Raw genomic sequence first — 12,488 nt, 5'->3', positions numbered from 1 at the left:
ACAATTATTAAAAGAAAGTGACATTATATACTATTTCATCATATATCACTTCACCGGCATGCATAACTAAAACAGATTTATGAACTTCAAAAAGTTCTAAAAATTCTGAATTATGAGAAAAACAAAATATAGATTATACCATAATTTGATGCATCACAAAACATTCATAACTAAATAAGATTTACTTAAAAAATAATCAGTCAGATCCTAGCTGTTTGTCCACCTATATATCATTCAGAGCTTAAGATAGAAATGACCTATTATGTACCAAATTCTACTTGATAAGGAAATAGAAATTATATGGAAGTAAAGATAAAGCTAATTTTCTTTCTGTATAACATGATAATATAACGGTAATGTTCAACTTCGGAACAAGCAAGCAAAAGCTGCATGTGTATTTGTCCTGTGTACCTATATATTATATATGAAAAATCCATTAAACTTTCTAGAAAACTCTCAAGCCACCACGTGAGACTCCTACCAATGCCCTTAAGCTGCCACGTGGCACTATAATAAATTAGATAGAACCTTACAAATTTTGATAAAAAAGAAAAAAAAATCCAACCCTCGATTTTCAGTTAATTCGGCAGACCCACTATTTTTAAATCATTAGATTAGATTTATTTAAAATACATCTCATTCTCACATGTACAATACGTACTACTATCCACCGGATTGAGAAAAAAAAATCTCCCGAGCATGTACATACTACGCATCGTCCACCCGTCCCTAATAAACTTATCAATAACTAATAAACTTATCAATAATGTTGGATTATTTCTTGAGAGACAAAGTGCGCTCACAACACACGCACACTCACCCCTACGAACGCACACATGCACACTTTACCCCCTATGAGTACCTCTGAGAGATTGGGCCGACATATTTTGAGATTGACAAAGTCACCATGAGTGCCTCACTGTCGATGGGTACGTTGTCTACCACTGAAAGAAGTCTGGGACTTGAACACGAGTGGGCAATTTCCACCACAAGGAACCTAACCAGTTAAGCTATGTTCAATTCAAAATAATGTTGGATATTAAAACAACCATGATTTTTAAGCTATACTTTTAGAATACTCCTATGCCTTTTAAACCAGTGAAACCATTATTTTTAATCATTAGATCTATCTTATATAAGAAAAACAAGCGCGTATTCATGGTACATCACATTTCAAAAATATTATTGTGCAATTGTATTCACGTTAGATTGCGTAGAACCTCTTACCCACTCTACATGAAATGTTTATAGATGGGTTGTCTCTCAAACTATATCGATTATATTAGGCTATATAAAATTTAGTGGAGCTTTATGTCCCACCAAATTCATCCTCTAATAAACCATGATAATATATGTGTAATAAAAAAATAAAAACACACTTCTTTTGCTTTACACTTACTTTTACTTTCATTGAAATATTTTCAAAAGAAAATAAGTCTACCTTCTTTTCAAATGATGAAGAAGATTATAAATAACTAATATTATTTAAATATGATATAATATAAAGCTAATAGGTTAAAAATTATAAAAGTAACTAATGCTAACAAAAACAATTTATGGAGAAATTGGGGTAGATGTTCTCCGGTTAATATATCGCTTTTAGTGTCTCAAACTTAGCGTACGACGCATGCCCGTGTATTTGCGCGGGCTACCTTTTAATAATTAATGTATATATCGTGTATTCCTTTTTGTACTACGACTACCAGAACGTACAAGTGGACTACTTTGGTCTAATCACTATGACTGACGCACTGGGTGACATAGGAGTCCTGATTCTGATGGTTTGATGACTTGATGGTATACAGGGAACTGGATATTTCTCCAAGCACTAGACCACAAGCTGATTGCAAAAGGCACGGTAGTGATGTTTATTCTGACATGACAAGCTATAGCTGACGGTGATAGTTTTCATAATTGTGTGGTGTGAGGAGCTGCTGATTATTCAGTAGATCATCCAGAAGATAGAGAGATAATCATTAAGCGAGATCTAATCTACCTGCTCGATCCAGCTTTTAAGATTAGTGCGTTTTTTTCCTCCTCGCATGCACGTCCCGAGCTCCTCGGAGAAGACACTGAAACAGTGGTTCAGATTCCGGTTAGATACATGAGCTTCTCAGGTGTGACATCTGAAAACGACCGAGATTTCAACGATTAATTACGCTCTACTCTGATCTCTCATGAGACGTAACCTCAAGACATCTAGGATGTGTTCTTGATCGCTGTGGCATGCATATTTGTAGACATTGTGTCGACCTGTTGTCTGAAGCTCTGATCAGTGCGCGTGCAACTGCTCATCAGTGTTTCTGATTCTTGATAAGATTAGTCGTTACTCATTCTGATGGAGTGCGAGCGCTACGCTACGCTTCATTGGTTCAGACACGGTACGGGCCGGGCAATGCAACTTCCTCCGGTTAACATCGCACGGGAGTCTTGTCTGAACTCTGAAGGAGAAGTGGCCGTCAACCCTGTGGTCACCAGCTAAACTCCTTTCCTCCCTCGAATCGCCAGTGATGTTTACGGCGACCAGTACCGTCAGAGATAGGCTCGAGGCATGATAACCAAAGTCATTCGGCGATCCCATCATATCTGTTAGGGAGTATAGTATATACTACTCCTATAATATATCATCATCGATCTTGATCCGCCCCTGCTAGCATCAATAATTCGCCATTGCGATCGATCGTGCTCCCGTTATCAGGACACTGTTAGGCTTCACTGCTGCTGGAAGCATCAGTAAATAAGTTAGTGGCCGAGGTCTAAAGAATCCCCGGAGATGTTAGCGATGGCTATCCGCGTTTTGCTGCCTACCTGTTGCCGTCTTGTTGGGTGCGATGATTAAATCCATTTGTGATCTCTGCGTGCTAGCTAGCTAGTGGTGACATATATAGGCCAACTGTTATAACATTTAGCTAGCCTGACAAACAGTGTATGCGTGCCAAAACTTTCGTTACAATAATCCCGTGATCCCGTTGAGTAGTGCATTGCATGCGGCTGAAAAGGCTTGCTGCAAATTATTGGTGCGCCAGGAAGGAAGAACACGAGCCAAGCAATTAAAGTGTATCTGCATGAGCGGCCGGGCCGGGAGCCCGGGAGTGAGCGCACGACACTTCATCAAGGCATATATGCATGCGATTGTGGTAATTGATTACCAATGCATGAATCTGAACGAGTACACTAGCTAGCAAGCAGCTAGCAGCTGAATCTGAATGAGACTAGTAGCTAGCAAAGCATACATATATAGCATAGTACAGTATAACACAGTAACCTGATCTGAACTTTCTGGTGATTATCACTACGCGTCCATGCGTCAAATGCGTATGGATATGCTAATATAATATAGGTGTCCAGGAATATGAGATAGAGTTCGCTCACGTGTAAAAAAACATGTGGACGAGTGGAGAAATCAACAGGGCCCGATTCGTTGGAACAGCTGGTGTGCATCTCCTGAAAGTTGCAGCTGCCCGCCCGTTGCCAAACCAAAAACATCGCAACTTGGCAAAGTGGCAGTCCTCGATCCGATCGGCCCTCCAGTACGTACGTATGCGCGCGATTCGTCACAGATAGACGAAATAACTAGACCGTGTCGACCGAAACCGAACGACCGAACTAAGCAGCAGTGGGGGAGCACAGGGCGAGATCGTCGTACACATGGGGTGTCTCGTCAGCGACCGGCAACAGTACTGGGGGAAAACAGCGGCCGGATATATGAACAGGAGTCAGGAGATGCACGGGGGAGGTGGTTTACTGCTAGCTTGAGGCGCATCACGATTTCGATCGCGCGCGCCAATGCGTGCATGCACAGGTGTTGCGCCGCATCGACGCGGGCACGTGTGGTTGCTATCTAGCTTTGGATGGTGGGGTGGGACGGCCAGGAGAGGTAAGGCGGGCGGCTTGATCGGAAGCTGGAATAGCTGGGGCCTGGGGGAGGGGGACGGGACACCACCATCTTATCCTAAAGAGATCCAGAACAAAAGCGCGTTCAACAAAAGGTGCATTTGATCTGATGGGCGATCGCAAATTGGCGATCATCTCTCCCTGTAGATATGATGCGTACAGCCATACACGCTACACTCGGGCCGAGGCATGTGTTTTCATAATTAAACGGGCCAGTCTGTGGGCTTTCTTCTGAATGAAACCGAACAGAAAGTGGGCCGTATGTGCCACGGGCCAGTTGGGTCCGTTGGAGAGCTTAATGGGCCTCCTCTAAAAGAACAAGAGAAAACGGATCAAATTGACAGATCCTGATCGTCCTCATGTAGTGAGCAATGTTTTTTCCGAGGGAATAAGTTCACTTAGTGACCCTCAAAAGTGATCGAAATCTAATCCGTGGCCCTAAACCACAAAATCGGATATCTCGACCCCCAAACTCTTAAAACCGGTGTAATTTGACTCCCTTAGTGGTTTTGGAGAGCGGTTTTGCTGACGTGGCGCCTACGTTGCGGTATTGACCGGTTCTCCTTTACACGTGGCGTTGACATGGCATTTAGGTGGCATTTAGAATTAAAAATATGCGTGGGACTCATTTGTCATTGACACGCAAAAGAATTTGTGGGACCCACGTGTCCCTTCTCTCTCTCGCGGCGACGGCGGCGAGGGCCGGAGCGGCGGCGGGCAGAGACGGCGGTGAGCGGCGGAGGCGCGGGCATGGCGCGGCGGCCTGCGAGTAGCAGGAGGACGGGGGGAGGCACATGCGGCGGGGTCGATGACGACGATGTCCTCCACCGTCACCGCCGCCGTCCGCCGTCACGCGACCTCCTTCTCCACCTCCTCCGCTTCATCACCATCCGTATCAACATCAAATAGTTACTGCTAACTCTGCGCATTTACAGAAAAAATAACTAATCTTAGCATAGTTGCATCACCCCTCATCCAAAACCAAAATCTACTCCTCACCTTTACATGGACAAATCATTCGCATGCATAAAAAAGAGAAAAGGAAATTAAAGATAACAAAGGAAAGAGATCCCCAAATGCTATGCATCTACCAAAACCTCCCATTTGCAGCAAAGCAAGATTCAGTGTATTTGTGGGACAGAAATATCTGGCAAGATGACAGCTATTGGCCTACCGCTGCGTGTAGATGGCCGCCGGATCCAATGAAGTAGCAGAGCAAGCTTAGAATTGAGAAGAAACCATTTCTGCGGTCCAGCAAGGGCGACGCCGCTGGGCTTGCTTGCCGCCTCCTGCTCGCCGACGTCGAGGAAGGGGCACCAAGCAACAGCCGTCGGCTTCCGCTGCTCACCGCTTCCTGCTTGCCGCGGATCCTGCTTGGTGCGGCTTGGTCGGGTCACCGATGACGGCTGTTGCTTGCCACCGCCTAGCTGGCGCACTGATGCCTCCACCGTCGCCGCTCCAGTGCCTGCCGCCGCCACTCCCGCGCCTCCGCCGCTCGCAGGCCGTCGCGCCACGCCCACGCCTCTGCCACTCGAGAGAGAGAGAGGGAGCGGCGAGGAGGAAAAGGAACAGGAGGGAGGGGAGAGAGAGAAGGGACACGTGGGTCCCACAAATTCTTTTGCATGTCAATGACAAATGGGTCCCACACATATTTTTAATTCTAAATGCCACCTAAACGTCACGTCAACGCCACGTGTAAAAGAGACCCGGTCAATACCGCCACGTAGGCGCTACGTCAGCAAAACCGTCCTCCAAAACCACCAAGGGAGTCAAATTGGTGGGTTTTAAGAGTTTGGGAGTCGAGATATCCGGTTTTGTAGTTTAAGGTTACGGATTAGATTTCAATCACTTTTGAGGGTCACTAAATGAACTTATTCCTTTTTCCGAGTGTAGTACCAACGTGTTCCGAGTATTTTTGGCCCTTTATGAGCAGTTTTTCTGAGAGTGCACAGGACAGAGCTTATAAAAGAATAGTAAATGAATTGTATTATTCAAAACCATATTCCTCTCTTATACAGGCAAAAGAGAGATCGGCAGTACACAACACCTCCATAACGGACTAGAACAAACACGCCTAAAATAACTATAGAAACGTACAGCAATAATCTCCTCAGATAAACACCAAATGCTACCGCTGCAACGGAAATCCAAACCACAGGATTCCCGTCCCAACAGATTCCGCAAACTACCCGCTGCGCCCTCTCAGGGGTCGAATCTCATCTCAATGCGCGAGGAAGGCCAGGAGCGAGACGACCGCGGCCACGGCCCACGCCCCCGGCGCGACGGCGCCCGCCGCGTTGGCCGGCGCGGGAGCAGGCGCGAGGCCGCCCAGCTCGACGGCCTCCTCCTCCAGCACTCTCACGGCCGCCGTCGCCGCCACGAGCGCGACGAGCACCGCGAAGAGGAGAGCCAAGGCCTTGGTCGACGCCGCCATGGAGATGACGAAACGAGGATGTGTGGCACGAGACACGATCAAGAGAGGGAAGAGCAGCGAGCTGCAAGAAGCCGAGGCCGCTGTGACTTGGCTGAAGCTTCTCGCCGGGCGCCGCTGGACTCTCTCTGTGGTGTTCGTGTGTGCGTGCAAGTGTGGGAATTGCAGTGCGGGAAATGGGCGGCGTGGTGAGGGGGAATTTATAGGTGGGATGTAGCCGTTGGTGGTCGCAGGGAGGGCGAAACGTTCGAATCCCCGGTGACCGGGCGGGCGGGGCCCAGCGGGGCCCGTTGGCGGGCCGCTTTGAGTGGAGTAGCCGTTAAAAGTTAAAGGCGGTCAGGAGTCAGTCAGTCAGTCAGCAGGTAGCCGTTGGTTGTGCTGGAGGCGTCATGCGTGCCGGCGGAGGGAATCCAATGGGGGACTCGTTGGACTCGTTGCCGCGCAGCCGAGGAGGAGGGGGCGTGCGGACGAAGTGGTGGCGTGCGGACGGAGTGGTGGGTGCGCTCGAGTGGCTTCCAGTTTCCGTGGTCCAGTGCCGTGGCCGGGCTTCGGTTTCGATTTTCAAACGTCCTCCAGCGATGCGACGGTTCGCAGTGTGTTTCTCGTAGTACACGTGTTAGGCTGTGTTTAGATCCAAAGTTCGGATCCAAGCTTCAGTCCTTTTCTATCACATTAACATGTTATATACACACAATTTTTCAGTCACATCAACTCCAATTTCAACCAAAATCTAAACTTTACGCTGAACTAAACACAGCCCTTAGTGAAGAGGGCTTGGTGTGGTAGAACTGAGTTTCTCGTAGACCACCAATGGTATTTCTTCGCCAAATTTTCGGGATATTCCATCCGAATTGTGTTTGTGGACGTACTCGATCGGTTTTGGGCTTTTTATTTTTTTTAGAAGGGTTTTAGCCCTTTTGGGACAGTGGAGCGGAGCGAAGGCGGAAAAACGGGGAGAAAGAGTAGTCTGAGTCGTTTAATTTATCTCTGGGCCTACTCCCCTTTTCTTTTGAGAAAAAGCCCATACTAGGATCTTAGACTAGTTAGGCCCCGGTGGTGTGCGTAAAGAGCTTGGCCCAAGATAAATCCGGCAGCCCTTGTATTTAGGCCCACATGATAATAAAAATCAAGAAATAAGTTCACCGGCCATCCCTCCACTTTACGTCCAGCTTGTATGACATCCATAATCCCCAATACAAGAATTCTTCACCCCTAAACTATATAAAACCGTGCAAGTTAGGTCCTATAGCAGTATGGATCTCTCATTAAGCTGATGAAGCGTCCTAGTCAGCAATATATATATATATATATATAGGGCCCACATGTAAGTGAGGTCTACCATCTCTTCTCCTCTTTTCTCTCTACTCTTCTCTTCTATTATCTTCTTCAGCGAGCGAGGCCACCGGTGGCAGAGGGTGAAGCCACAACGGGCTAGTGCGGCAGCAGGGGGCGAGCGAGGCAGGAAGAGGGCAGCAAGCGGAGCGACGGCCATGGACACCCGTGTGCTACCTGTACCCATGGGCCGCGCAATGGCGGCCGAGTTCCGGCGGCGCGGGGACGACCCAGATGATGTGTATGGGACCGTGGCACGCGTGCTCTCCTACATCCACTACACCCTCCCCAGCCCGCCCGTCTCCGCTACCACACGCCTCTGCGCACTTACCCCGCACGACGTCGTCGACCGCATCAGCACCCTCCCTGACGAGCTCCTCAGCAAGGTCGTCTCCCACCTCCCCGTCAAGGATGTCGCGCGCACTACCGCTGGAGCCCGGTATGGTGCTCTATGCCGCTCGCGGCGGATGAGCTCCCCACCACGCCGGACTGCCGCCGGGTCCCCTCCGATCCACCGCCCACTCCGTCGCAGGCCCGCTCCATGGCCTGCATGGCCGGTCCCGCCTTCCTCACTGACCTCCGGACCAGTTGACGGTTGCCCAATAGCCTGGTGCTCTCTGCCGGAACCACCTCATCACCTCCTCGGGCCATCTTCATCTACCTCCTACGCCCTGTCCCGGTGCAAGCAGAAGCGGCGGCACCGCGGCTGTGGCATCGGACGACTTCGACATCAACCTTGACAGCCTCATGCGAGAGCTCGCCCACCGCCGCCCCCACTCTGCTCGGCTGGCTCCTCTCTCCGACTGCTTGCTTTAAGTCGCCCGCTACCGCGCTCGCTCGCTGTCGCTCCCCCTCTGCTGCCAGCGACCTCCTGGCGCTCGCCCGCCGCCGCCGCTGCTCCGCTCCGCCCGGCGCCACCGCTGCGCCTACCTACTCCAGCCGCTTGTCGCCGCCCGCTGCCGCACCACGCTCTGCGGCAAGGAGAAGAAAGAGAAGAGAAAAGAGAAGAAAGAAGGGATGCTGACCCCCACGTTTTTATTCATCTCACTTACATGTGGATCCATATTGTTGACTAGGATGCCGCGTCAGCGAAACCACCTATATATACTGCTATAGGACCTATTTTGCATGGTTTTAAACATGAGGGGTAAAACATTTCTGGTATTGGGGAATAGGGATGTCATACAGACTTGAGGTAAAGTTGAGGGACTGTAGGTGAACTTATTGCAAAAACCAATACAACTTTGTTGTGCTAAAAAGGCCCATTCTATAAAATCTTCCCGGTCCGAAAGAAGGAACCAAATATATACTCAATTTCTTCGAGCCATTCTTTACCGGGACATTACAGCTATCTCGTTTGTTACAAGCTTACACAGATTTGAAGTCACATTATTTACTGCGTGAACCCTAAATGATTGGTAAAGGTAGTAGTAGTTTTCTTTGACAGGCAGGTGATATTGTCTCAACGTCCAAGATCTGTCCGAACACAGATCGTTTTTTCACCAGTTACACTGCATGATGTTCTAGTACAGATAATCTTTTCAGTTTTCACCAGTTCCACCGCATGATCTTTCCTCCATTTTTAGTTTTTTGTACAGAAACTATTAGATGCTATCCGCTCAAAACTTAAATGCTATTTTCCAACAGAGGCATCTGTCTTGCGTTGAGCACGCCCAGCGAAGCTAGCCCACTTATACGTTCACTTGCTGAAGGTTGCTTCTGATGATGTCGCCGTCTTCTCTGTTCTCCTGGATGATACCCAACAGCTTGGTCCTACTGATCCTCAGAATCTGAGATAGTTTTGTCGTCCGGAAAGTGAACGACTGTGGCTTGTTGCACAGTACACCTATCTCCCCTAGCAGTTCTCCCTCAGCTGCTCTCCTGTAAACCTGAAACATGAAACGGCCCCAGGTGTCATTTTTTCAAGTGCGTCTGATCTTTGTCCGGAAACCCGTTATCTGTCTTTTCAGAAACAGCAACTCAGGAGATACCATTACCTGTTCTGTTCCATCTAGGAATACCAGAATGTCCTGTAAGTAGAAATTCATTTTCCGTTACGATTTGTGCACTGATCATACATATATAGGTAGTATTAAAGTACTAGATTTTACGTACTACTGCTCCGGATACAAGAAGATACAAGTCCGATGGGCTGTCATTCTGCAGTATGATGTCTTCCTTTGGGGCGAAGTACTCTGCTTGCATCTCTGTTACCTGCATATATACAACCAAATTGTTAATGAGGGTCTTCCATTACGCAATTTTTTATGCAAAATTCAGCCTCGTTTCTCACCAACTGCTGGATGAACCTTGAGGAGACTCCCTTGAACAGGTAGGCTCCTTGAACAACCCGGAAGAAGAGGTAGTGAGAAATGCTGGATCGCATCGCCTTCGGGAGGACGTCTAGCGTCTCCTGCTGCTTGAGGCCATCGGTCTTGTACCGGAGGCATATGTGGTTCAGCATCTGCTCCTCTATTTGCTGCGGCAGCTGGTTCCTCGCCGCGAATTCTGAGGCGGCCTGAACCACATCCCTCTGCAAATAACGCACAAGCCATTTCGATCGTCAAACCACAATACAGAGAACAAAAGCACAGAAGCTTTGGTAGGATCGGACAGTACGTACAAAGTCTCGGGTGCGGCTGGTGCTGTGGACGACGAGGTTGGTCATGTTGCCGATGAGGTAGGCGGTGAGCCAGAGGTTGAAGAGCATGTAGCAGATGCCGAACAGCATCTCCCTGGCGTTCTCGGCGTGCAGGTCGCCGTAGCCCGTGGTGGTCAGCGTCGTGATGGACCAGTACATGGCCGTCACGTACCGGATCCACAGCCCGTCCTCCCTGAAGTTGGGCATCACGGCGCCGATCCATGTCCTCCTCGGGTCCGGGTACCTGTCGGCGATAAGGTAGTTGATGCACCCGGCGCAGTGTATCGCGAAGAGGGTGACCTGGTGTTGCCATGCAGATAGAAGTTTCGTTTTGCTCGTTGGTGGAGTAGAACGTACTGATCAGAGGAATAGAACGTACTGATCAGAGGAAAAGATATCGTATCATGGACGTACCGAGATGAGCTTCGTGCAGCGTATCACCGCGTAGTTGAACCGGATGTCCTTCTCAAGCCTATATATGGTGTATCAAAGTATAGTATATATATGTCACATGCTGACTACTGGCTAGCGTATAACCATTTTACAGTGGATTGGTAGGGCACGTGTGGCGTTTACCTCGCAAACATCGAACTGACTCGACGCAACCGCCAGAGCCTGAGAACATTGAGAAACTTGAAGCCAAGGTCATGCCCGTGCTCGTTGAACAGCAGGCTGATGGAGTGGAATGGAACAGTCGAGCATACATCGAAGACGAACCAAGACGACAGGTACCTGAATGCAGTGAGCACAAGAAAATTAAGCTGTGCCATGTTGTCTGTCTGCCTGATCTCCGGAAATTAACTAGCTGTTCAAGTTCTGAACTAACTAGCTAGTACGTACCTGACTGCTATTTTCTTCGGATCGTTAACGAGGAGGTAGGACTTCTTGTCCACGAACGGGACGAAGAAAGTGAGCATGATGTCGACGGCGAAAAACCCGTTGACGACATCGTCCACGACAAAAGGCGCGCTGGGCAGGTACCTCAGGAATGCGAACTCCAGCGGGCAGATCCACGCCGAGTACACCACCAGGATGATCAGAAATGTTTCCCAGACCCTGTAAAAATTAACAAGGAGCATCAAAACGTACATTTCAGTTCTTGATCGATCGATATCCATGAACAACAACAGTCTTGGAGGCATATACGGAAGCAGAGGCACGCGTACTTGTAACGCGGGTCATAAGGCGAGACGAGGTATTTCCTGAGCTTGGGAGGCTGGTGAGCGGTAGCACCGAGCGACGGGAGGAGATCATCGGGGAAGTTGCATACAGTACTGAACCTGTTGCCTGATCTGTCGCCATCGTCGAAACACGGGAAGCAATGCGGCCACAGATTCATACGAGAAGAACGTGGCATAATATTTCGGTCCAGGGCGACGCGCTGGAGACTGGCCGGAGGCTAGCTGCAGGAGAACGGGAGAGGTCAGGTTGCTGAATTCTGCAGAGTCGCCGCGGCGTCGCCGCGTATTTATAACGGAGGAGACCTCGTACTGTTGCTCTGAACTAAAAGTGGATTCATACTTATACATGGAACAGGAACGGCTTTAGAGAAGATGATGATACTGCTTAGTAATCCCTCCATCCTAAAATAAGTGTAGTTTTACACTATTCATATTCAACGTTTGACTGTTCGTCTTATTTGAAATTTTTTTATGATTAGTATTTTTATTGCTAGTAGATGATAAAACATGAATAGTACTTTTTGTGTGACTAAATATTTTTAAATTTTTCACAAATTTTTCAAATAAGACGGACGGTTAAATGTTGGACATGGATATCTACGGCTGTACTTATTTTGGGACGGAGGTAATATTACCTTTGGTCTCGTCAGTTGTCAGGTGTTGCCGTGTTGAAGACACAGACACGGTGATGGTGCACTAATGTCAGATGCTTCCTGACCTGTGTCGATGCCAGATTGATCTGTGGCGATGGTGGCGTGGCCATTACAGTAGTGGGGGCGCGCAGAGGTTGTTAAGTTAGTTATCAGGTTAATTCGCGGGCAAGATTAATGGCCTAATGGTCAGCATATTCTTTCAATGAGCTAAAGTGTGCCATGATAATCTGATCAGTAGGGGGACATGCTAAAAATATTGTCTTTATTGTGCAAAGCCTGAAGATGCCAATGCATGTTTTTTCATAAGCGGCGGGAATTAGACATCAACAAGAAGTGAGTGTAGCATATCAGCATAT

At 48.4% G+C, this 12,488-nt stretch overlaps 3 protein-coding genes and 1 long non-coding RNA gene across 4 annotated transcripts; 1 reads left to right on the top strand and 3 right to left on the bottom strand.

Moving 5' to 3' along the window:
* Window positions 1-4,193: 4,193 nt before the first annotated feature.
* On the bottom strand, window positions 4,194-5,470 carry LOC136351785 (uncharacterized). Its single transcript, XR_010734994.1, has 2 exons — window positions 5,069-5,470; window positions 4,194-4,815 (listed from the first exon to the last, which is right to left on the bottom strand). It is a non-coding gene; the product is annotated as an uncharacterized lncRNA (long non-coding RNA).
* Window positions 5,471-5,858: 388 nt separating this feature from the next.
* LOC134413643 (uncharacterized) lies at window positions 5,859-6,498 on the bottom strand. The gene has a single exon (NM_001428196.1). It carries the CDS (start codon window positions 6,326-6,328, stop codon window positions 6,116-6,118), a length of 213 nt encoding a protein of 70 aa, NP_001415125.1. The 5' UTR covers window positions 6,329-6,498; the 3' UTR covers window positions 5,859-6,115.
* A 1,094-nt stretch (window positions 6,499-7,592) lies between these two features.
* Window positions 7,593-8,397, top strand: LOC136351783 (uncharacterized). Its single transcript, XM_066304125.1, has one exon. It carries the CDS (start codon window positions 7,816-7,818, stop codon window positions 8,395-8,397), a length of 582 nt encoding a protein of 193 aa, XP_066160222.1. The 5' UTR covers window positions 7,593-7,815.
* A 536-nt stretch (window positions 8,398-8,933) lies between these two features.
* Window positions 8,934-11,730, bottom strand: LOC4325143 (potassium channel KAT3-like). Its single transcript, XM_015777457.3, has 9 exons — window positions 11,465-11,730; window positions 11,139-11,354; window positions 10,875-11,030; window positions 10,713-10,770; window positions 10,281-10,598; window positions 9,951-10,190; window positions 9,773-9,871; window positions 9,655-9,687; window positions 8,934-9,546 (listed from the first exon to the last, which is right to left on the bottom strand). The coding sequence occupies exons 1-9, from the start codon at window positions 11,653-11,655 to the stop codon at window positions 9,349-9,351; spliced, it is 1,509 nt and encodes a 502-aa protein (XP_015632943.1). The 5' UTR covers window positions 11,656-11,730; the 3' UTR covers window positions 8,934-9,348.
* Window positions 11,731-12,488: the final 758 nt, after the last annotated feature.

This window comes from Oryza sativa, chromosome 1 (assembly GCF_034140825.1).
Source record: "Oryza sativa Japonica Group chromosome 1, ASM3414082v1".
In the NCBI taxonomy this organism is placed as follows: domain Eukaryota; kingdom Viridiplantae; phylum Streptophyta; class Magnoliopsida; order Poales; family Poaceae; genus Oryza; species Oryza sativa.
The sequence above is the reverse complement of the archived record's forward strand: the minus strand, read 5'-3'. Positions and strand labels throughout refer to the sequence as shown.

What these genes read in the sequence shown, in the direction of transcription:
- LOC134413643 (NM_001428196.1), bottom strand. Translation starts at nt 6,328, where the DNA reads ATGGCGGCGTCGACCAAGGCCTTGGCTCTCCTCTTCGCGGTGCTCGTC.
- LOC4325143 (XM_015777457.3), bottom strand. Translation starts at nt 11,655, where the DNA reads ATGCCACGTTCTTCTCGTATGAATCTGTGGCCGCATTGCTTCCCGTGT. An exon ending in CCTTATGACCCGCGTTACAA is followed by an intron (nt 11,355 to 11,464) that starts GTACGCGTGCCT and finishes TAATTTTTACAG; the next exon opens with GGTCTGGGAAACATTTCTGA. An exon ending in GTCAGTTCGATGTTTGCGAG is followed by an intron (nt 10,771 to 10,874) that starts GTAAACGCCACA and finishes CACCATATATAG; the next exon opens with GCTTGAGAAGGACATCCGGT.
- LOC136351783 (XM_066304125.1), top strand. Translation starts at nt 7,816, where the DNA reads ATGGACACCCGTGTGCTACCTGTACCCATGGGCCGCGCAATGGCGGCC.